The sequence below is a fragment of the Crocodylus siamensis genome, chromosome 6, assembly GCF_052110815.1.
Source record: "Crocodylus siamensis isolate JL-2025a chromosome 6, ASM5211081v1, whole genome shotgun sequence".
NCBI classification, from domain to species: domain Eukaryota; kingdom Metazoa; phylum Chordata; order Crocodylia; family Crocodylidae; genus Crocodylus; species Crocodylus siamensis.
In genome coordinates this window covers 63023905-63047324 of record NC_143400.1, presented here as the reverse complement: position 1 = coordinate 63047324, position 23420 = coordinate 63023905, and the positions used below count along the sequence as shown (strand labels likewise).

General features: G+C 44.1%; 1 protein-coding gene across 5 annotated transcripts in view; it reads left to right on the top strand.

Annotated features, from left to right (window-relative positions):
• SPHKAP (SPHK1 interactor, AKAP domain containing) overlaps positions 1–23420 on the top strand; it is a 123267-nt gene that overhangs the window by 23614 nt on the left and 76233 nt on the right. For all 5 annotated transcript variants that reach the window (XM_090053329.1, XM_090053328.1, XM_090053331.1 and 2 more), the window contains exons 2-3: positions 8562–8664; positions 22588–22698. In XM_090053329.1, the coding sequence (XP_089909455.1) occupies positions 8581–8664; positions 22588–22698 (195 nt within the window). In that variant the 5' untranslated portion in view covers positions 8562–8580. The remainder of the gene's footprint in view (positions 1–8561; positions 8665–22587; positions 22699–23420) is intronic.

The window sequence follows — 23420 nt, the reverse complement described above, 5'->3', positions numbered from 1 at the left end:
AACATCTCTTTCATTTGCCAGTGGCCAGTATTGGATATGATTTTTCTTTTGAGGCAATATGAAGCAATTGCAAGTACAGACCGTCCTCAGACTTACAATGTAATAGATTCCTGAAAACCGCCTCTTAAGTCAAAGCGTTGTAGGTCGGAACCAAGTTTCCCATAGGAACAATGTTATAAAAGGGGATTGGTTCTTTTATGATGCTCCACACAGCTGCATCCAATTGGTAAGTCTGTTGTCATGGGGGAGTGGGGAGAGAAAGGGCATGGGGGGCAAACCAGTGCCCCCGCAGTGAGGGAGAGATTGGAGCTGGGGTTGGGACAGAGGTTGGGGCAAGCGCGGCTCAGCTGGGGCAGGGGGGCATGGGGAGGTGATGGGTTGGCTCACGCTGCTGTGTATCGCCAGTCCAGAAGCAGCTTGTCTGGCGGCTTGTCTGGCAGCTCTCGTCACTGCTCCCACCGCTGGTCCATGAGGGCATAGGGGTGGGGGACGTGCCCCCAGATCTGTGCGGGGAGGGCGGGGCTGGGGCTGCACCCTGGGCAGGTGCTGGGACTGGGGGCTATACCTTTCTGCCACTCACCCAGGTAGGGCAGGGGTACTGTGCTGCTTCCAGACAAGTGGCACACAGCAGCAGGAGCCCCCCTGTGCCTCTCCACACCTCTCAGCTTCGTCCTGCATCTCCACACCCTGCCCCAGCAGGGTGAGTGGCAGCTGGGCACTGGTGGGGGGGCATGTGCCCCCGGATCAGAGTGGGACAGGCAGCAGAGTGGAAGATTGGGGGGGGCTGCAGCCACCTTAAAATTTGCCATAGCCTCTGCCGCTTATCCAGAGCCCAGTGCAGTGCAACTGCAGCTCCCCCCGCTCCACCTTGATCTGGAGGCACCCTCCCGCCTTGCTTTGTAGCCATTCACCCAGCTGGGGTGGGGTGGGGGTATGCAGGACAAAGCCACTGGTCATCCAGGAGGCATGGGGAAGTCAGGGCAGCTCCCCCTGCTGCACGCTGCTTGTCTGGAGACAGTGCAGCAGCTCTGCCCCACTCCGTCTGGGTGAGTGACAGGAGGGCATACCCCCTGCTCCCAGCACTTGCCGCTGCCTGGCTGGAGAGCAGCCCGAACCCTGGCCCCATCCATCCCACATTGATCCAGGAGCGTATGCCCCCCTCGCCCCATTCCCTCCCAGATCTGCAGTGGGAGCAGCAGTGAGAGACACCAAATGACCTGCCAGAAGAGCAGCTCCTAAACCAGGAGCACGCAGTGGTGACAGCCTCCCCATCCCCTCCTCACACCTCTCCTCCTGCCCCGGCTGGACAGCGCTTGCCCGAGCCCCTGTTCCAGCCGCAGCCCCAATCTCTCCCTCGCTGCAGGGATGCTGGTCTGCCCTCCCACACTTCTTCCCTTCCCCATCACCCCCACCACAAGGGACTTATCAGCAGAAGGCAGCTGTATCCAGCATAGTAAAGTCAAAACCCATATCAGAACCTTGAAACAGGGTGTTTATTTATAAAGATCATAAGTGCCATTCGTCAAAACTTAAAAAGTTGTAAGTTGAGGACTGCCTGTACTGTTCCTTACACACATGTAATCATGGCAGTTCCAATAGAGGCAGGCCTCTATTGAAGTTTAGGAAGCATGGCTGCCTGGAAGAAGGCAGAAATTACTAGGAACAGTCATTGTAAGATCCATCAAGAAGCTGAAACACAACAGTGCATGGTAGAAAACACCAGAAGTTGATGCCACTCTAAGGAATCAACTTAGGTCAGACATGTTCTTAGGTGGGACTTGTGGATCCTGGAGTCAGCCAGTGCTCTAAGTGGAATAGGACCTTTAGATCCAAGGTACTGATGATTGAATTCCCTGGAGATCCTTAGGCCTATACAGTTACAAGGCTATAGTTTCATAGTTTCTAGGGTCGGAAGGGACCTGAACAGATCATCTAGTCCGAACCCCTGCCATGGCAGGAAAGAATACTGGGGTCAAATGACCCCAGCAAGATGTTCATCTAACCTCCTCTTAAAGACCCCCAGGGTAGGGGCCAGCACCACTTCTCTTGGAAGCTGGTTCCAGACCCTAGCTGCCCTGACTGTGAAGTCGCGCCTCCTGATATCTGACCTAAACCTACCCTCTGCCAGCTTGTGACCATTATTCCTGGTCACTCCTGGCAGTGCTCGGGGAAACAGTGACTTCCCCAATGCCTGCTGATCCCCCCTGACTAGTTTATAATAGGCCACAAGATCCCCCCTCAGCCTTCTCTTGTGGAGGCTGAACAGGTTCAGGTCCCGCAGCCTGTCCTCATAGGGCCTGCCCTGTTGTCCCCGATCATACGAGTGGCCCTCCTCTGGACCCTCTCCATGCTGTCCACATCCCTCTTGAAGTGTGGCGCCCAGAACTGGACGCAATACTCCAGCTGCGGCCTGACCAGTGCTACATAGAGGGGGAGGATCACCTCCTTGGACCTGCTCAAGATGCATCTGTGGATGCATGCCAAGGTGCGGTTGGCCTTCCTTACTGCCTCTCCACACTGCTGGCCCATGTTCATCTTGGAGTCAATGATGACCCCCAGATCCCTTTCCGCCTCCATGCTGACAAGAGGGGAGTTCCCCAACCTGTAGGTATGGTGCCGGTTGTTCCTCCCGAGGTGCATCACCTTGCACTTGTCTGTGTTGAAACCCATCCTATTCTCGTCCGCCCACCCTTGTAACCTGTCTAGGTCTGATTGTAGCCTGTTGCATCCTTCCAATGTGCCCATGTCCCCCCACATCTTAGTGTCATCAGCAAATTTGAACAGGGTGCTTTTTACCCCCTCATCCAAATCGCTGATGAAGATGTTGAACAGTGCGGGCCCAAGGACCTATAAGTATGAATACTGCATCTTGAGGCTAGAGACAGACATTCTAAAAGCCTGAGGTTCTCATTACTTCAAACTCTTCTTAAAGAAGGAACAAAGGGACATTACCAGCTGAACTGCTGATTAGCTCCAAAAAGTCCTAAACCAACACTGCTGTCTGCCACAGCACAAACCGTAGCCAGCATGTGGCATGCTAGCTAATCCTGAGGTGTCTGTGTAGGGCAGAGGGGACAGAGAATTCCTGCTTAGCAAAGAGTGGTGAGGGGACAGCAGGAGGAAACCAAGCAGACGCTGCTGTGCCTGCAAGTCTCTGCTGGAGCTGCAGCTAGGGAGCAGAGGGAGGGACAAGCTCTGTTGTGGAGCAGAGAGTCCCACTTAGCCCAGAGAGCATGCCAGGATGCTGGGGGAGTCTGATTTAACTTAAACCAGCAAGGGGTCTGGGAGAGACATTGCATAAACTGGTTTGACCCAAATCAGTTAAGTCTGATACTACATTCAACCAGGTTTATCTCAAACCAATTTCAGCCATTTTCAAACATTTTATGTGCACTGAACTTCTGCTCTGTTATGGGTTTAAACCAGTTTCTGATCACTTAAACTGTTTTATGGTTTATGTGTAATGTCTGTCCCTAGCCTGAATGCTTCACCTATTGCCTTTCTTGAAAGAGACATACTGGGCAAATCTTCATGAGCCATTTACTGAAGAGCTGACTAATTAGTTCCTCAGTAAACGTCTCAGCGTCTACACATGCATCCCTATTAGAGCGCAGAAAACTAATAAATTCTGCAGCAGGGTGGTACTTGTAAATACGAGTACTACCCTGCTGTGGAGTGTTTTTGTGCACAGCAGTATACATGTAGATGCTGACTCAGCTGGGTGGGGCATGAGTGTGCTTCAGCGTTTCAAATGGCATGCTTGGGAGCAAAAAGCTCCAGAGTTTTATTTATGTGCAATAATTACATGTGTAGACATGCCCACTTTGGGTTTTTCATAGCACTGACATTTCACATTTTTTTCCCCCGTACCCAGAAATTTTTCTAAGAAAATGTACATTTAATACTTGCTAGATAAAACTAAGATAGTCTAAGATCACTATTGGAAAGGCCCCAAGCTTGATCTGCTCCTTTGTTTATTTAATGATATACAGATCACATTAATATTGCATCCCACATTATTGAATTCTTTGAAGGGACAGTAAGATGAATTCTGCATTATGTGTGCAAGATTTTTTTTATTATTTCTTTAACAAATTTGTCAGGACAAAGGAATAAATTCAAATGCCTGCAACTCAGGGGAAGGCTTATGACATCTAGCAAGTACAAAAGTACCATGGAGAAAATAAATGAATCAAGGAAACTATTTCAGAGGCTAACCCTCTTGGGAATTCTTGACAAATGCAGTTCAGTTTTTCAAAGCCCTCAGTGAAATGAAGGGTCAGTCTCCTTGTGCCATTCATTTCCTACAAACAGATTAGGATCAAATTAATTCCTGGTGTAAATTAGCGGAATTACATCAGAGTCAAGTTGCCTAGGTAGGGTAAGTGCATGAAAGACCCTTGGCTGAATTGGGATCAGTGTAGCATAAGTCCTGGCTAATCATTGACCTCAAGCCATACGGAAACAGTACTTCAAGTTGCTAATGCAGCACATGCTGCATGGAGCAGGGGTTGCCAACCTATAGCACACATACCACAGGTAGCACATAGCAAATTGGAAGGGGATGGCATGACAATGGCAGATAGAGCAGGGAGCAGAAAGTGAAACAGCAGATAAAACAGGAGAAGGAGAGTGACGCTCGGGGAGGGCATGGGGCTAATTTTGGCATGCCAGCAAAAAAGGTTTGCCCCCCCCCATTGGTATAGAACACGTTTCATAGATGGAAACAGTAGCCATGGAGAGCCAGATTATTTTAGGCCTTTGACTGGATGACTGGGAAGAGATTCAAGTTCAACCTCTGTACTCTGGTGAACAAACTGTCCTGAAGGTGACAGGGCCTCCCATTAGTCAACAGAGATGGCCGGCTGCAGCGAAGGAGCAGATTTTCAGAATATAAAGGTTTGTCAGAGGACTCAAGAAGGGACTGATCCTTTTGAGTTCCCAGGTTCACCTTTGGGAGCCCACACAAGCTCGTCGTGTTCTTCATGGCTTGGTTTACTCAGAAAAAGTAAAACCATTTAAATTCTATATTAAAAGTAGCAAAAATTCAACTTGAGGGTCATTAGATTTAGTTAGTTGCTTATAGGGTTTGTTCCTAATCTTTTTTTATTTAGTTCAGCCTGTGCGTGTGTGTGTGTGTCCCCCAAGTATATATATATTTCAATGCACAAAAGAGAATTGTTTCAAATACAGAAGCATAACTCTGAACTCTTCCCTTTATAACATGCCATTACTAAATCCAGCCCCAAATTTATAAGACATTTGCCACATTGTTGTACCCAGGCTGAGTAATTCTAGGTGGCCATCAGACTACTTTGCACTATGATCCTCTCATGTCTCTGAACATCAGAGAAGAAGCAACCTTCTTAAGTCAGTGATTGCTAGGCAATTTCTTCCTATAATACCTTTCTAAGCACTACACCCACCCTACATAGGAGCTCTCTGGGAAATGCATAGATCTGCAAAGGGGCATTACCTGTTTAGTGTCTGGGAGTCTACCCTCTGAATCATTACTGGACCAAAACACTCTAGTTTTGGAGTAGGAACTGATGCACTACTAGAAACGCTGTCATTTAGATTGGACAAGAAACAAAGGTCATGGCTCCTTACATTCATGATAGGTTCTGTGATACTCCATAAGAATAAGGGCATGTCCACATGGAATATTTCCTGGGCCAGGCAGGATACCTACAAACACCTGCTACATAGGCTACCACTTGAGCCAGCAACAGTGTTGCTAGGTTCATGAATTGCTGCAGGTAGGGCCTTGCTAAGTGCCATTGCCAGTTAGCTTACCCCATGCTAATTAACCTGTCTGCAGTGCTGCATAAACATGACCATGATTTTCCATTTCAAGAGGTAATCTGTGCAGTATAATGTGAGGTATTTACAGACACTTTGGCCTGACATGCTAAATTGTAACTATAGTGTTATCATATAAAAATTGTTGTCATAGTTAAATTCCCATACGTATCACATTATGCATCCCTATATTTTGCCCTTGGATTTGATCAGGGAGATATCATGTGCTTCTTGTCTTGAATTGCTATGTAGTGTTGCTGTGTATTATGTTGAAGAATTGCTGAGTTGATCCTCAACCATCAAGCTTACATAGATCTAGTTAATTACCATTCTCTGACTTCCAGCAGTGCCTTATATCTTTTACCTGCCAAATTCAAGGCAAGATTTAGGCTGGTCTGTAAGACACCTTTCATTGGGTAGTGGTCTCCAGCTATGTCCTACTCATAAAGGGTGACAGTGCCAGCTCAGGTATCTCCTGCCTTGGGAAGCAAGAACTTTAAGGTTGCAGATTTACACAAAGTGGACTGGAAAACAAGCTGGAGTAATAAAGCATGATCTTCAAGCCTTGTTATCAACCATGAAAGAAGAGGAAAACATAGGGAAAAATTGAAAAGCATATGGGAGTCATTGGGGTCCAGTTGTGTATGTCTGAAGTCCATTAGAGCACTGGTTAAGTTTGGAGAAAGTTTCACAGAAAGCTGAGTTTTGGGGGAGAGATGGAATAATGAAAAAGGATAGAACACAGAGGAAAAGCTTCCAATGGATTTAATGAACTTTGGATAACATACAAATACCTAATCTTTGGTGATTCATATCTGTTTTTCAGAACTTTTCAAGACTGCCAACCCTAAAGGGCTGGTGGAGTTACTTGTCCTAGAATTTTATTTCAAGTTTCTTTTGGCATTCATTTTTTGCTAGTCCTCAGTCCCATTATCAGGAAAACATTGCAGATCTAGTATAGCATAGCTGGAAGTCAATTTCATTATGAAAGCTCACTGTATTAGTTCAGTTCACTTCACCAAGATTTTTTTCTTTCGTGGATCAACATTTTGTGTATGTGCAAAATGCTGAAAATAAGGATCGTAACGAAAAGCAGTAAGCTTTAATAGGATTACTTCAATAAAAACTATAATAGGCTCTTAGTATTTATTGGGCACATTCCTTATATAGGAACAATTACTGAACATCAACAGCAACTTTTCATAAGCTGGTAAGATTTGCTAGAGATGGTGGAAAATTGAAGTTTGTTGATACTGTTTCACAAGATTAATATTTTTCAGTAATAACCTGGGGAATTTTGATACAACACCATCTGCTACATCTGTCTGCAAGGATGATAATTACTTTTACGTGCAGATGTGTTTTTTTATTAGGGCTAGAGTCATCAAGGTCACTGTTTTTTAAAAGTATTTAGTATACAAAACTAGAAGCTATCATTTTGCATTTTGGCCCATAATAAGAGATGTGCTTTTATTACAGCCAGCACTTTAACTCCTTGCAAATGTTTCCTGTGTTCTGATATAGATACCCGTAGCCCTACAGTTAAAATGCAGTGCCAGATTCTGATTTCTAACAAGGATGCTTTGGGTCAGGTCTTTCTGACTTATGTGTCTCTAAGGCTGTTTAAGGGATGTTGCTGAGCAAATGCAGTAGATAGCATTACATTGCATACATTTTAGTGCAGTCAGAAATACAGTTAACCATAAAGACCTTTTGGACATTGGTGGTAAGTGTTGGCAGGGATGGGCCCTTTGTACCATATGATCCTTAGCTAGTTTGAAATTATGCATAGGAAGAGAGATTTAGTTTGACTTCACTGAAGTTAACTTACTATGCTTTGATATTAATTATTATTTAGATAGAGGTCTGATGTTTTATAGGATCTAATTAAGCTAATCCAAAGCAATGTGTGACGATTAGTATCAGCTGTGTATATAAATACTGTGATTGGGGAGCCTGATTTGCATGACTTTGTCTTTCACATCTGCATGTTCCTTCAGTAAGCAGAGTTGAGCAGCATGAACTCAAGACATAACACAGAATCTATGTGCAACTCCCATTGCTGCTGTAAGTCTACAGTTCCACAAACCAGGTAGACCAGGGGTTTCCAAACTGTGGTACACGTGCCCCTGGGGGTATGCAAGTCATCTCTGGGGGGTATGCGGGAGAAATTGTGTAACAGTGGATTTCATTTTCAGTATAATTGGCATTTAAGGGGTTAAAATATTATATGTATGAAGGTAGCAGGATGCAGGCAGCTGGTAAATCTGGAAAGGAATATGCAATAAAAGAAAAAATTCAGGAATCTCTGAGAGAGAAGAACTTTGTAATTCAGTCAATCCCATTGTATTCAGTGCATTTTAATAAATGCTCTTTAACTCAGTTCTCAGATGCCAGGCAGGTAATAAGGTACAACATGCATTTTCTTTTATATTAGTCTTCCAAGCATGTCATTTGCTCTCAAAACTCTGCTTAGAAAGAGGTGATAGCACTACATTTTATCATATATCATTAAAGATGAGGATACGTGATTATGTCCAGTTACATGTTGTATTCTGTTCTTTAAAAAGGCTTCAGGGTGCCATTTCATAATCACAGTATGACAGCTCAGGACTAGCAGTATCAGCCTACAGAGAACTTGGTGAAGTCTGGGCTAAGATACATTTCTTGAAATTGAGCTGTATTTTTGCAGTCATTTTAATTTATTTACATAGATGAGTCATTGGAAGGATTTTGTTGTTATTGTTCTCTTTCTTCAGCAACTTTGAATGCCCACTGATGTATGAAGTCTCAGAAAACCAAGGAAGCGGCACAGACAGTTCAGGAAGCAGTTTGGGCAGCTGTGTCACAGCATGTAAGAAGGTAAATTTAAAATTTACATTATTTACAAATGCCAATCTAGCCAACACTGCAGCTCTGCAATTTAGCTCTTGCATTGGCAGGGATTACAAAACAATTTTGTATGCAAAATCAAAAAGTAATGATAGGGAAAAAAAATAAACATCATAATTGCTGTGCTGTTGTAGGACTTTGCAGTCTTACTTGACCAGACTATGCTGGTTAGTGATTTCTGACCCTAGAAATATTTTACATACATGTGTGGCAAGGTTAATTTTTCATAGGTAATTTTCTAGTTTTTTTTCCCTTTTTACCTGAAGCAAGGAAATAAAAGCAATAGGTAGTACAAATGCTCTTGGAACTGTACTGTAATTGGGTTCCAGCCCTGTAGACAAGGCTCTCGAACCTAACCACCTTCTCTGACTCCATTTGTTATGTTCCACATGTAGAAAAGGGTTCAAACATACTTCTGAGACAGAGGGACCAAAATGTTCATGTTTCATTATTTGACATAAGGTTAAGTTTAAGCTAGAAACAATGTGGATGGATGTGGGCAGGACTGATATTTATTTATACATGCAGGTATTTCAGCATGAATGAGAATACACTACTGAAGAACCTCATACCATACTGAAATGCATGTAATGTTTTGTAGAGCAGGATCACAACTCTTGTCGTGGTGATATGGACGTAAGGGGGAGGATGCTAGCAGAAAGCCTTAGAAGAGGTGAGGCTTGCAGCCCATGGCCATTCAGGAACAGCTTAAACAGTGCTTCCTTCTTAGAGGGAGAACTCAATAGCTTGTTCAAAGAGTCCAGTTTCACAAGAGATTTAGCAAAATTCTTTCACATCTCCCATAACTGCTCCCTGCTCCTGCAATCAGATTTAGGGCAAAAGTTGTTTTTCAAAAAAACAAACAAATTTATTAAATATTATTATTAAACAATTATATATATTTGCTTTCTTGAAAAACAATAATTTTGTATAAAATATACATATACACATATACACACACACCCTGAAAAGTTGAAACTTACTGTACATTTTGCTTTTTTGGTAGTTTTCACACTGAGAACGAGAAAGCGTTTTGCTCAAACAGGTATTTACAGTGAAATTTCAACAACTCTTTGAAACCAGTGCTTCTTCTGATGCAGAGCAGCTCCAACTTATCTCCAACACAGGGCAGCAGCTAAGAGCCATAGCAGAGATCTTAATGGGAAAGGGAAGTATGTTGTTTTAATTTATTTGGGTTAGTTTATATGCAAGTTCATTCCCTATTTTTAGAGGGAAAAACCCCAGGTTTACCACTAAGTGTAAATAATATCTTGATACTTCTTGTATTTTGCCTGTCAGTAAAAATAGTAAAGAATATTGAATACTAACAAAGCAATGTACACCATTAACCTGAGAAGCAGCTACTTACATGCAACTGAGAAACACTGTCAGGATGCGGAGGATGAGAAGGTTATGTTGCGGTTGTATATGGCCTTACCTTTCAGTTGATCAGTCTTGTACCTCCAAAGACACTGAGCTTGCTTCAGAGTTTTAAAGGGTAACCCCCTCACCTGTAACATAGCGATGTTTCATCTGCCCACACCCTTGCATTTATGCTTTCAATTATAAACCATGAATCTAATTTTTCATTGCACAGTCATGCTAAAAGAAGCAATTCAGCATTGTCCTGCTCTTGTCCAAGTGTTGACATTTCATCCATATTAATAGCATTTTTTACAGAACTGTTTTCTTCTGGAACTGTTTCCTTGTGGATAAAAGTATATAAAAGATCAAGTCAGTACAACACTCTCTCTTTCATAATTATGTTAATTAAAAAAGATTAATAAAAATTTGTAATTACTGGTGGATTGGAGCTGCCTTGGATTCCCATTGGCAGAGAGCAATTTAGGCATTCGAGACCATCCAGTAGCAGGTCTGAGTAGCTATTTTTATCATAAAGAGTTCCTGTTAGGGCAGCATGAGATGCTGACTGTTACTGCCTAGACTGAGCTGAAAAGTATTCAGGAGATACACCCCTTGATATCTCATTTTATTCTGCATGCACCACTTTCGTATCTTTTTGATGAGTAGTAATTAACCGAAGAAATTAAGATCATCAGGCCTGAACATGCAGATGTCTTATTTGCAGAGCAGAGCCTTTTTGATGTTGTCTCAATTGTAGATATTTACTTATTTTAAATGTCTAATGATCTAATCAGGGAGCAGGAAGCTGTTAAACTGAATGTTTATGCAGTATTCTTCCCTGGGGAGGAGTGACTTTTCAACTCTGTGCTTTGCTAGGGGGCAGTTTAGTTCAGACTCACAACATTGAATGATGCTGATGGACTAGATCCAGGTTGCAAAAATGCAGCCTGTGAAGCAGTACAATTTGGCCTGTGGGTCACTAGATGTTCCCCATGTACTGGCCCTGGCATTGCATGCTACACCTTGTACACAGCACAGAGGAACAGTTCAAGGCACATTCTGCATGCAGCATCCTGCCAGCCCAGCCCTGCATGCTGGCTCCAGGATTAGTCAGGATTGGGTTGTGCCAGAACCAGCACAATGGGCTTGTCTGACAGGGAGCTGCATGCAGCGTTGCCCCCTCCCCCAGCCACCTGTGCCACATGCAGCATGTGCAGCCAGTCCAGTCCCAGCACTGTGCGCAGCAGGCACCATGCAGCATGCAAGCCTAACATGGGGTATGCAGTGCTTCTGGCATGAGGGCTAGACCCACACTGCACATGGCACAGGGGGTCCAGAGTGTGGGCTGCAGGCAGCATCCTGGATTGACGCCCTGTGCTACCTGAAGCACTGGGTCCAGCTCATATTATGGGCAGCATGGTCCCCATGCCCATCTCGTGTGGTGTTTTCCTAACAAGCCCTGTGACCAGTATGTGTTGCATCCGGCACGAAGGCTGGACCCACTGCTGCACAGGGGGTCAGTCCTGGCCTAGCCAGAAGACCAGCCCAATCAACCTGCATTTGATCCACAGGGCCAAATGAGTTTGACACCCTGGTCTAGAGGAATTAAGGCAGACCCTCCCTTTCAATTGAGCACACTGCTGGAGAAGCAGCCAGAGATCTTTTCAAGTCTCTGAAGTGAGAACTCTCCTTTCCCTTCCCTTCCATGCTCAACAGCACCTCCTCTACCCTTCCCTTCCCACTGTTGTTGCTGTCTCTGGCTGCCCTGGTGTATGGGGGAGAGGGTGCCCATGATGGGAATGGAAAACTTTTTTTAGAACAATGAATTACTGCTTATTTCACTTTAAATTCAGGATAAATCTGCATCATACACTGTTTTCCAAATGTGATGATTCCACTACATACCAGATACACAGTGTATATGCTGCTGCACATAAGGATATTATTTGAATCAAGTTCTGCTTTCAGTTAAACCACTATAAAGCTAAAGCAACTTCTGTGATTTCAGAAAATTTCTATGGCCATACACAAGTCAGACTGGTCTGTAATTTAATTCAATAGTAAATCGTTCAACATTAAGATTCTAGTAAGTTTATATACATTGTAAGTAAAGAGATCATAGATCAAGCCTGAGATGGTCTTTTAAAATCTAACAGAATGCATATGGATATGGATCATGCCATATGATGTGTTAACTGATACTGATCAGAAAAGTCCAGTGTTCATGCAGTTCCTATCACTGCATATTAGGCACTACAGGAAGGCTGTTAGTGAACATTACTCACACAGTGTTTCAGATTATTCCCTCTCAGAAGCAATAGAAGAGAGGTCTGAGGGTAAAAATATTCCTGAGGTTCCTGTTGCAGAGATCCCCTACCTCAATGGAAGAATGTATGAGGGTTTCCCATTTGCTGTCCTGATTGGCATCTTCCTTCTTCCATAGAACCATGCCACAGAGATCTGTGGGATAGATGTCCCACCCCATGTCTCCATAGCATCTTTGATCCTCATCCATCCTTTTTCTTGGGAGATGCAATCCAGCCCCAAGCTTTGATTAACTTTCTTAGATGACAGAGAGGACAATAGGCCTGCTTCTTCTATAGAAGCAGCAGTCAAGTATTTACCACATTCCTCTCCATAAATAGTCTTTTTCTTCTTGTCAGCTTCTCTACCTCTTTCAATCCAAATGGCCTCAAAAAAACACCTATGATCCTGGGCCTTTTTCTAAACCAAAAGGAGAGTTTTCTCTTTAACATCTGTTCTGATATTCCCGAGATGTGTACATATTGCATTCTTCCCTGAATTTCCAAAGGTGGAACCAAATTCTGCACCAGATGCATGCATACGGTTCTGAGGGCAGAATCTGGTCCAAATGTCCAAGAGAATGTTTTCCTTCTGTTGCAATTCAGCTCATCTGATTGACTAGAAAACAGAGACATATCCAGAGGTGGGATGCAGTACCACAGTGACATGCACTCCCTTTCAGGCCATGCCTTGGGAGAAGCAGTCAAGGACTTAAGTCCCCGAATCTTGTAGAAATTCCCCACCTCCTTTTTCTTTTTTGTGCTCAGCAGCATGTCTGCCCTCCCCACCCCCACCCCAGAGCCCACCTGCCCCTGCTGCTGCCGCCACTGTCCCTGACTGACTTCTGGGCAGTCGGAGGGGGAAGCTGAAAGCAGGGCTGCAGCCAATCCTGCAGCACTAGCTCCTGCAGCATCCTTTACAAAATCCTGAATCTGCCCATGCTAAGAATGGAGTCCTGACTTTGCTTTCAAATCAGTCTTTCATATGAATATGTCTTCTTTTCTATCCTCAGCTCCATGAAAAGAATTGCATATAAATACAAATAACAAACCAGCAAGAAGTTCAGTGTACCAGTCAGCTTATCTTGTGCTATTCCAGGGGTGGCCAGAGTTACTCACCCTGGGAGCCACATCCAATCTTCCACTGAAGTCAGAGAGTGGGGGGAGGGGGCTGAGCAACCTGCAGCGGAGGTGACCATCCCTCCACTGCACCGCCAAGCCACTCCGGCTTTGCCTGTGGGAAACATGCCCCGGGCTAAGTGCTGGGCTGCGCTGCCCCCGGAGCTGCCTCAGGGAGAAGTGGGCAACGCTGTCCCCCAGAGAGCCGCAATACTGTGCCAGCAAGCCGCATGTGGCTCACAAGCCAGTTTGGCCACCATTGTACTAGTCAGTGCATGACCACAAACATGATAAATCTGACTTTTTTCCAAGCATTAATTCTGAAGGATTACCAAACAGCCCCACTACTTCAGGGCTAGCAACATGTGTTTTCACTTAAAATAGAGTTCCCAAGGAGGGTGATTTGGATGACAAGAAGCATGGTCACCTCATACAGGAAAGAGGTTGAGTATAAAGAGAACTCTGGCTCCATATCCAGTGCCTTAGGTTAAATATTGCTGAAAAGTATAAATATTTTTGTAGATTTATTTTATAGATAAATTTAGATAAAGGCAGGAGAGAAAGGGAAGACAACATATTGTGAAGCCCTAATTAGAACTTTGTTAGGATGTAGATTACTGGGAGCTCTGACTATAGCTAAAAGAACAAGAACTGCTCTTAACACTTCACATTCCAGAGTGTATTAAATGGTTACAAGGCCCCGTGCATGGGACATTGAGAGGAACTGACTTGCCCAAATTCTGACAGCCAGAACTAGCATCCAGATCTCTTGTTCAACAGTCTCACATCGTGTCTCCTGACCCCCAGGTTATGGACAGACATTACACATAAACCGATTTAAGCGATCAGAAACTGGTTTAAACCTGTAACAGAACAGACATTCAGTGTACATAAACCAGCTTCAAGACGGCCGAAACCAGTTTGAGATAAACTTGGTTGAATGTAGTATCAGACTTAACTGATTTGGCTCGGACCAGTCTACGCAGTGTCTCTCCCAGATCGCCTCCTGGTTTAAGTTAAACCAGACATCCCCAGGATCCTGGCATGCTCTCTGCTCCAGCCCAGTCAGGCTGGCCCCACTCCTCTGCTCTCCAGCCCAAGCAGGGACAGGCAGGGGTGAGGGTCTGGCCAGGGAGGGATTTATTCCTCCCTCTCTATCCCACTGGCAGGGACCCAAACTGAGTTTGCCAGGCACTCCCCTGTTGCTGCTGCAGCAGCGGGACACCATGGCCCCGAGGCAGGGGGGGGCAGGGAGGTGGGTTAGACTCCCCTGTACCCCAGTGGCAGCCGGGTCTGCCCACAGTCACAGCCACACTCGCTTCCTATGGCAGAATAGTCTCCTGCTGTCCCCTCTGCTGGATACCAAAGGGAAGAGGAATAACCCCCAACCCTGCCCCCCTCCCCTCTGTTCCCCTCCCAAGGGGCCCTGCAGACCAGCATCTGGCTGTGCCCCCACCTGGCTGCTACAGCAGGAAGGGAAAGGGACCTTGATGGGGGCAGCAGTCCCTGTCATAATGAGGGGGAGCAGGGGGCCAAGTTGCAAGGTGGCCAGAGCTGCAGTGAGTTGCATGCGGCAGCACTGGGTTCCAGGGTGGGTCAGAGCACCCCCGCACTGCCACCACCACTGCTAGCCCCAGCTTTGCAGTACCGGCAGGGATAAGTGTGCACAGCCCCAGCCCAGCTGCATGCCCAGGGAGTGGTGCCATGGTCCAGCAGGACTGAGGGACCTGCCAGGGGGCAGGCAAAGCTCCTCCACGGGTCGAATCTGCTAGCCTGTGGTGTCTGGCTGTGCCCCCACCTGGCCACTGTAGCAACAAGGGGGGAGTTTCCCCAAGAGCAAGCCTCTTACTGATGGGAGGGGCTGTACTGTGGGGCAAGGAAAGCTGTTATGGGCCACAGCGGTGGCAGCACTAGGGGGGCTCTGGCTCATTCTGGGTCCCAGTGCTGCTATGTGGAGTGTGCCGTAGCTCTGCTCACCCCGCAGCACAGCCCCCAGCTGGGATGGGACTCACGCCTCCCCACATTATGACAGGGGCTGCAGCAGCATTGGGAGGTATAGCGACAGGGGTTATTCCCCCTCCTGGCATCTGGTGGAGGGGACAGCAGGGGGCTTATTCCCCCACAGGGAGCGAGCGTAGCAATGACGGTGGGCAGACCCAGCTGCCAGTGTGGTAGAGGGGAGACTAACCCTCCTCTCTGCCTTCCTCTGCCTCAGGGGCCATGGTGCCCTGCTGCTGCAGCAGCGAAGGAGGAACACACAGCTGACATGGCTCAGGTCCCTGCTGGTGGGGTAGATGGGGGGAATTAAATGCTCTAGCACCCCCGGCTCCTGGCCTGAGCAACTGCAGGCATGTGCCCACATGTCTGGTCTGTTACAAACCGGTTCAGCCTAGGCAGGTTAGACTAACCTGCAAAGGTTGAATCAATTCAGGCTCCAGCTTTTTGAATGGCTGTTCCTAGCCCCAATGGCTTCTGAGAGAAGGGCTGAGTTAAGGGTAGAAAGAACCAAGCAATTAAATCATAGCCATGATTTTTAAGAAAGTTTAAAAAGAGTAAAGAGTACTTTAATACCTCTAGGAACATTTGAGTTAAAAGGAGACTTAATTCTGACATGCAGTGAACACATCAGCTCTTGAGTATAAGTTCTGAAAGTGGGTGAAGTCTGCGGACTACCAAATAAGATTTTTTTTTTTAATTCAGTATAGCTTGATGAAAGCCATGGAGACAGGACTGAGAAGTCATATACATAAGTGCTGGAATTTCCAGTCTCTCTATAAAGAAAATGGATGACTGTTTTGAATTTTATTGAGCAAATTACAGATAAAGATGCTGTCCTTTTCTAAATTGCTTCCTGCTTTGAGGATATCATACAGATATTAAGAACATCCAGATTTATCATCATTAATGATAACCTCAGGAAGGATATATAAACTTGTGCTTTTAGTCTTAAGCCAAATGTATAACCATTAGGATGAGAACCGTGTAGGGGCAGATTATCCCACAGCAGCCTACTATTAGGTTCTTACCTCATTCTCTGAATGATTTGGTACTGGCCTCTGTCAGAGACAGGATATTGCATTAAAAAGACCTTAAGTCTGATCCAACATGATCATTCCTATGTTCTGATAAACAAAGGAATTTCTCTGCAATTTAAGTGTAGAGGAAAATGTATTTTTTTGCCCTTTTATTGCTTCTCCTCTTACCAGTCTTTTTCTCGCTACTGCCACCCTTATTTTTCTCATTTTACTGCTGTTTTTTATCTTTTGTTTCTGTTTTTACCCCTTTTCTTTTATCCAGTTTATTTTCTCAGCTTTTCTTTATAGAATTTGTATTTTTTTAAAGCAGGCAGATTATTTTTAATTTTATGGAAGGGCAAGTCTGTGACTGTTCCATAGAGCACCTGGTGTGAGCAGGCATTATGATAGACTTTATCCTTGCTCAGTGCAACTGCATTGAGACTGTTACTATTGTTCATTTCCTTCTTTAAAAAATGTTTGTTTTGTTGCACTGTGCTAGTAGAGATGGCTTGGTTTCTGTTTTAAATGAAACTGTACTGTTAAAAGTTTCTAAGTCTGATTCTCCACTGTTTTGCTTGTACTTTGGATTGTTGCTTGCACACATGTCACATAACTGTACAGTCTTCCATCTAGAATTTGTGGAATAGTCTATATCTACTTTATCCAGCTGTAAATGATTATATGAGGTGTTGGGCACTGAGGCAGGCCAGGAGACCAGGGGCTATACAGGCTCTTCACTGGAGGAGGAAAGCTGGTTTTTATAACCAATGAGTATTTGGCACCATATTAAGTGATCTATTCCAATTATTCAGAAGAGGTATTTTCCTAACAAAGGGCCATGACTACCAGAACTCAGGGACAGTAAATGCATTTTTTCCTTCTGATAGGCTAAGAACAAAGCAAACACTAACATTTTTAAAATGTGAAGAATAGCTAAGGGTATGAATGCAGTGACAACTGAGCTAGCTCCACCACTGAGGTAGCAGAGCCATATGAACATGGTGCTCCGTCCAAGCTGATAGGCCTAAAAGCTACCTTGAAATCAAAATAGGCTGAGTAATTGGACAGGCCAAGGACTACTAAGTAGGGAAAAAGACACGTTTCCAAGCTTCACAACAGTTTAGCACACAAAAGACCTACTCCAGGAGTATAATCTGAAGGTAGGTGGGTTCAGTGTAGCTTTATAGGGATAGCAGGCTCATGATCTCCAGGAATACTTCGTCAAAACTAATATCAATGCAAGGGAAGCATTCCAGGGATCATTCACAACAATGATAGGAGGAAGTGGAGGAGTGAAGCTTAATCCTGAAAACCTCTCAGCCTATGGAGAGGTAACTGCCACTCAATGGTTATTTGGTTAGTTTTATATTATTTGGAATTGCTTGATACTGGGTCATTTTTGTAACAAAAATGGGTTGATGGATTTATAGCACAAATGAGGCCCAGTGTACCACAGATAAGTCTTACTTGACCAAGTGTATTTCCTAGACATACTTTTTGTAGACAAGTGTACAGCACACTCAGTACCCAGTAGTACTGTTCCTGCTTACTTGTTTCTTTGTTTTTCATGCAGCATTAGTAGAAAGGCTTCACAATAATGACAGACTATTCAGAGCTCAGAAGTAGGTGTTTTCCCCAACAAGTATGTTTTGTTTGAACACTGAACTACATTCTAATACAATAAAATTACAGTCAAAAGCTATTTTGTAATTTTATCCCAGCACAGTGTTAAAGCAAGATACTGCATCAGTTCTTGCAAATATGGTAGCAAACGTGTAGTTTTAAAATATGTGCTTTATTATTTTATAAACAAAGCTGAGGCACTAGTTAGTGCCTACTTTCTTTCGGTGTACAGGTTTCCCTCATTTTATGGTGTACATGCATTCCTGGAAAACAGCACATAACTCCAGTTCATATAAAAGGAACCCACATTAAATGTAACAAACAGGGATACATTCTAAGACCTCAACTGTACTGACCCCCAGACCCACTTCTACCACTTTTACAAGACAATTTTGATACTCACCAACTGGAGACAGTACAGTACACACAAGCCCAGGGCACTGTCATAATGGAGATGGCAACTACAGAAACACGTGGTGCAGACCATGAGCAAGGAGCACAGATCCACACAGGAGATTGTATTTTGGTGCACATCACTCCCCCAGTGCACCACACAAAGGAGCTGACTGCGGGCTTCTACCACACCGATTGCTTAAGAGTGAATTTACCTCACATAAAATACATTTTTGGTATAAAAAGGGTCATCACATATGAGTGAAATTGCACATGAAAAACCCACATAAAGTGAAGGAAACCTGTAATTTAAAAAGAAATCAGAATAATATCTGAAACTATTTGCCAGATCTGATTCCTGTCACCCTTGCATTATGATGATAACTACACAAGATACAGCTGGTGTCATTGCTGTTGTTATTCTTGTTTCTGAAACCATCTAATTGTTTTAAAAAGTATTAGGGCCAAGTCACCCTTGGCATAGAAAAAAACCTGCAGCAGAAAGAAGTTACTAGGTTGGTGGTGCAGAAAACTACTCAAATTGTGGCATATTCTAAAAGAGGCTTTCTCATTGCTTCGCCTTCCCCTTCCTCCACCTACCATGGCCCCCATATCCTGCTATAGTAGTGTACTGGCTAAGAAAAAAACCCAGTGAGCCATAAGGAGAACTCCCTTGGAGCCAACTGTGTATGTGACGATTCTAGTCCTTCACCATTTCCCTCACAAGTACCAGTATGGTACAGTATGGCACAGCCGAGGATGAGATGAGACTCTCCATAGGTCATGGTATCAGGAAGACTGACAGTTCCAGGTTTCAGAGCATCAGTGACAGTGCAAGCATCAGCTCCAAATCCAGTCTAGGACCATTTTTCCCCACCACTACCAGAGACATACATTTTGTGTGCAACACTTCAGCTCCATTTTTGAAAGCTAAATTATAAGTCCCCTTTTTTTTCCCATTATTATTTTTTAGGCTGCATTTAATAGAAGTTAAAAAGGAATAATCTTTCCTGCCTCCTCAAAAATCCTAACGTATTTTAAATAGGAAGAAGAGGGGTTGTGGGAACAGAATGCCGCTACCATTTGCCTGTTTCACATATAGCTGACAAATATTTGAAGAGTTTTGATGAAATAGTTCCCCAATCCACTGACTGTTTACATCTGTGTTCTTTGGAGTGAATTTTATGTTTATTGTTAATTTTTCCTGTGTTTTAGCCAAAGGATCTAGTATATACACATAAGGACCCAAAATAACTATCCCAACTGTTAGTTACATTTTTCAGGAACCTATAATAAATCATACATACAATGAATGTTAGAAGATGTAGCATCACTAGCATGGTGCCAATCTACTGAAGGTTTTAAGTGGACTGCCTTTACCATCATAACCGAGTTCCTTGGAGACACATGAATAGACATTGTGCTTGAAGAGCAGAGAGCTTGCAGTGCTGATGCTGTGTAATCAGGGGCCCCCTGTATCCCTGGAGTCTGCCTGGTGATAGATGGCAGCAGTGCACAGGGCTTCCCTGGCACGCTGAGTGAGCCCATGTTTCCCTGCAGCACAGTGTGGGATTGTGAAGAGGGCATGTTCTGCTTCCTGCTTGCCTGAAGGAGTAGAATCCTGCCCAAGCAATACACAGTGTCCCTTCAGGGAGGCAGGGGGCAGGGGATGGGAGGAAAGCACTCTAGGATCATTTGTACATGCCACAAAACTGGCCTTCAGAGTGGCTTAATGCCCTTTAGCACCGTTTTAATGGTGCAGCTGTTTGTATATGTCAGTGGTGTAATGTGTATTAAATGACTTTGGGACGCAACAAAATAAAACATCTCCAGGGTTTGCCATGGAGGGAAGCACTTGGGCCCCGTACATCTTAGGGGCTGTGCAGGCAGGCTCCACTGAAGGAAAAAAACAAAAAGCGGCAAGCCTGATCTTTTTTCCCCCCTCTCCCTGGAGCCTGCTTGCCTTTCTGAGCTGCACAGAGGCCTGGCAATTCTCTCCACAGCTGCAGTGCCTTCTGGGACTCCTCGGGCCAGGTGCTTGTGGGTGGGTGCCTCCACTGCCACCGAGGGAAGCACCAGCCCCCCTCTGCAGCTCACCCTCCCCTCCCTGCTGCCGGAGAGGCAGGTAAGGGTCAGGCCCAACCCTTGTGTATGTGCCATGGGGGTTTACTTCACCCTAAATTAAAGCGGTGTTTTTAAAGACCCACTGCTTCAATTTAGGGAGAATTAAACTGAAGTAGACCCCTGTGGCATGTACAAACATCTTAGGAGGCTAGAGAAGGGTAAATTGTGCAGACATTCACTTTCCCAGAAGAAAAACTTCCAGGAGAGATTTAACCCTGGTTGATTCCAGGTGTTATTTTTCTCTTGGAGCAGCCATCTTTGCTCCGAGAGAAAAATCCTGAACATCTTTACACTCATGGTTTCTTGTGGGAGAACAGCAACTCTCCCAGCAGAAACTGAGGGCATTTTTATACATGCATGTGTCGCAGCACCAGGTACTTTGAAAAGCACCCAGCGCCAAGATGCATGCAGTTGTATAAGTGGTGAAATGCATATCAGCACTGAGAAAATGGTGGTGGCATGCTTTTGAACTAAAACATCTCAGAGGTGTTTTAGTTCAAAAGCATACCACTGCCATTGTCTGCACAGTGGTGCGATTAATCGAGTCTGCTGCAAAGCTGCAGTTCTCTAGCACGTCGCTGGAAAAAAGTACATGTATAAATGCCCTGAATGTCTGTACCTGCCCTATGAGGAGATTGAGAACCTTCTTGCTCAACAGCTGTAATCACATACTGGTGCTGTTCTCTCTCAACTTGGCATGCTCCACATGTGTTGTGTCAGTATGAGACAGATTTCACTGGGCACGTCTATGCATTCATTAATGTACCCTAGTTTTTGTACATTTAGTTTAGTACTTCCTTAATGAAGTACTAATTGCATGCACAGTAGCTAGAAGTACTAATTGCATGCATGTGCAGCAGTGTCGGTGCAGTTATTTTGTGGAACTTACTGTGCATTAGCCTACTGGGCAGTGTTATCAGGCTATCTGCATGGTTGTTAACCACCACACTACTGTGCAGTATTTTCAGGCTAATGCACAGTAAGCATCTCATGTAGACGCGCCCATTGTGCTTAAAGAAAGAATAATTTTAATGAAATGTCATGCTATGTTTAAAGGAAAAAATAACTTTTGTGTTACATTAAGTGTAACAGCCTGAAAAAGTTTTAGTACTGAAACGTATGTAGTATATTGAGATTTCTCTAATAAAAAGGAGATTTGGCTCTTTTGGTTGTTGTTTCCTTGCTTGACAGGAGCAGCATCTTAAGGGATGCATCCTATTCTAAAGCATCCACCTTGCTGGGCCTTGACTGTTACAACCATTGTAAATAGTCTTTAGCAATAGAGCAAAGAGGAGCTAAAAAGACTCAATTGCTTGTGTTTCATTTGGCCAAAACACAAAATCACTGGGTTGTAAGTAAAGACTGAAGTTTGACTCAAGGGGCAAGTTTTTTTTCTATCAGAAGTCAATGGCAAACCCCCTCTACTGTCTTCAGACTGGCTACAAGTAATGCTTACCTACCTATAACCTCTTGAAGGAGCAGTCAGATAGAAACATTTATAAAGAGTGTTCAGGACACTTGCAGTCCTCAGCATGAAAGCCAACAATCCTCAGCATGAAAGCCAACAGAATTGTTACTCCCCCCTTTATAAGAAACAAATTATAACCCTGCGTACCAGAAATCCTGCACAACAACCCAGATTACTTTTTCACCATTCATGTCTGTCAGTTTCAGCCAAGCGAAAGTCCCCAGCAACCTACTGGAAAATGCTTGTATTTGTTGGTTCCAAAATTACCTTCAGATATCTTTAAAAAAATATATATGTATAGTGCTTTGAAGGAGGCAGCATCATTTCATTTCAGTTTTGGTACCTTGTATTTTCAAGAGGAGCATGGGTCTTGGTCTTATACCATGTGAAGTCACATGCAGGACTCCCATTGACTTTGAAGGGTGCATACTCAGTCTCAGATGGCTTTTGGGGGTTAAGTAAAATTCATGTGTTTTAACAGATACTCTGCAGCAACAGTCTGCTAGAGTCAACAGACTACTGGCTCCAGAATCAGAGGACACCATGTCGGATCGGCTTTCTGGAAGACAAGTCCGAAAACAGTTGCGCCTCAGTAAGTACTCAGAAACTTTAAATTCATGTGGGGAAAAGTACAGTAAGTGCTGTGAGGGGAAGAAGCTGTCTTAATGAGGTCATAATGCTGTGTGCTTTTTGAAAAGTAGTAGTAGTTGTCACTTACCTAATAAAAATTGCCACTAGGTCTCCCTATCTATATTTAGGATTTCCAGTTAAATATTGAGATGAGCAGCTGAAACAAAATACAAGTGCAGATTTGTATATGGTATAGTGTAGAAATATTACTTGGAGATTAGCAAGATGCAAGGATTTTTGTGCATGGTATCAGTTATTGGACTAACTGCATGGTTGGGATAAAGTTTGGCAAGCTTGAAAGTGCAAAGCATTCTTACCTGAATTTGGCCTGTATACATAAACATTTAATTTGGAATCACAGAGTTGACTACAGAAAGAGAAACAAAAAGAAAGCTATGACAATAAGAGAAACACTTTGAGTCATAAATAGATAAGAAAAGAGCAGATGTTTAAGATTCTGTTGAATGCTCCTGAAGATTAAAAAAACCACACAATTATTTAAAAAGTCCTCTTTCCATGTTAGGTAAGGGGAAGGCTCTTGTACCCCACACACACAGAATTCTTCCGTATTTTAAGTTTCTAGTTAAAAATGTGAGTTAACACAGCTAAACAAATGGGCTAAGTACAGACAGTCAAAAAGCCCAAGGCTGAATTGACTCAGTCTTTGCAAGTTAGTCTAAGCTG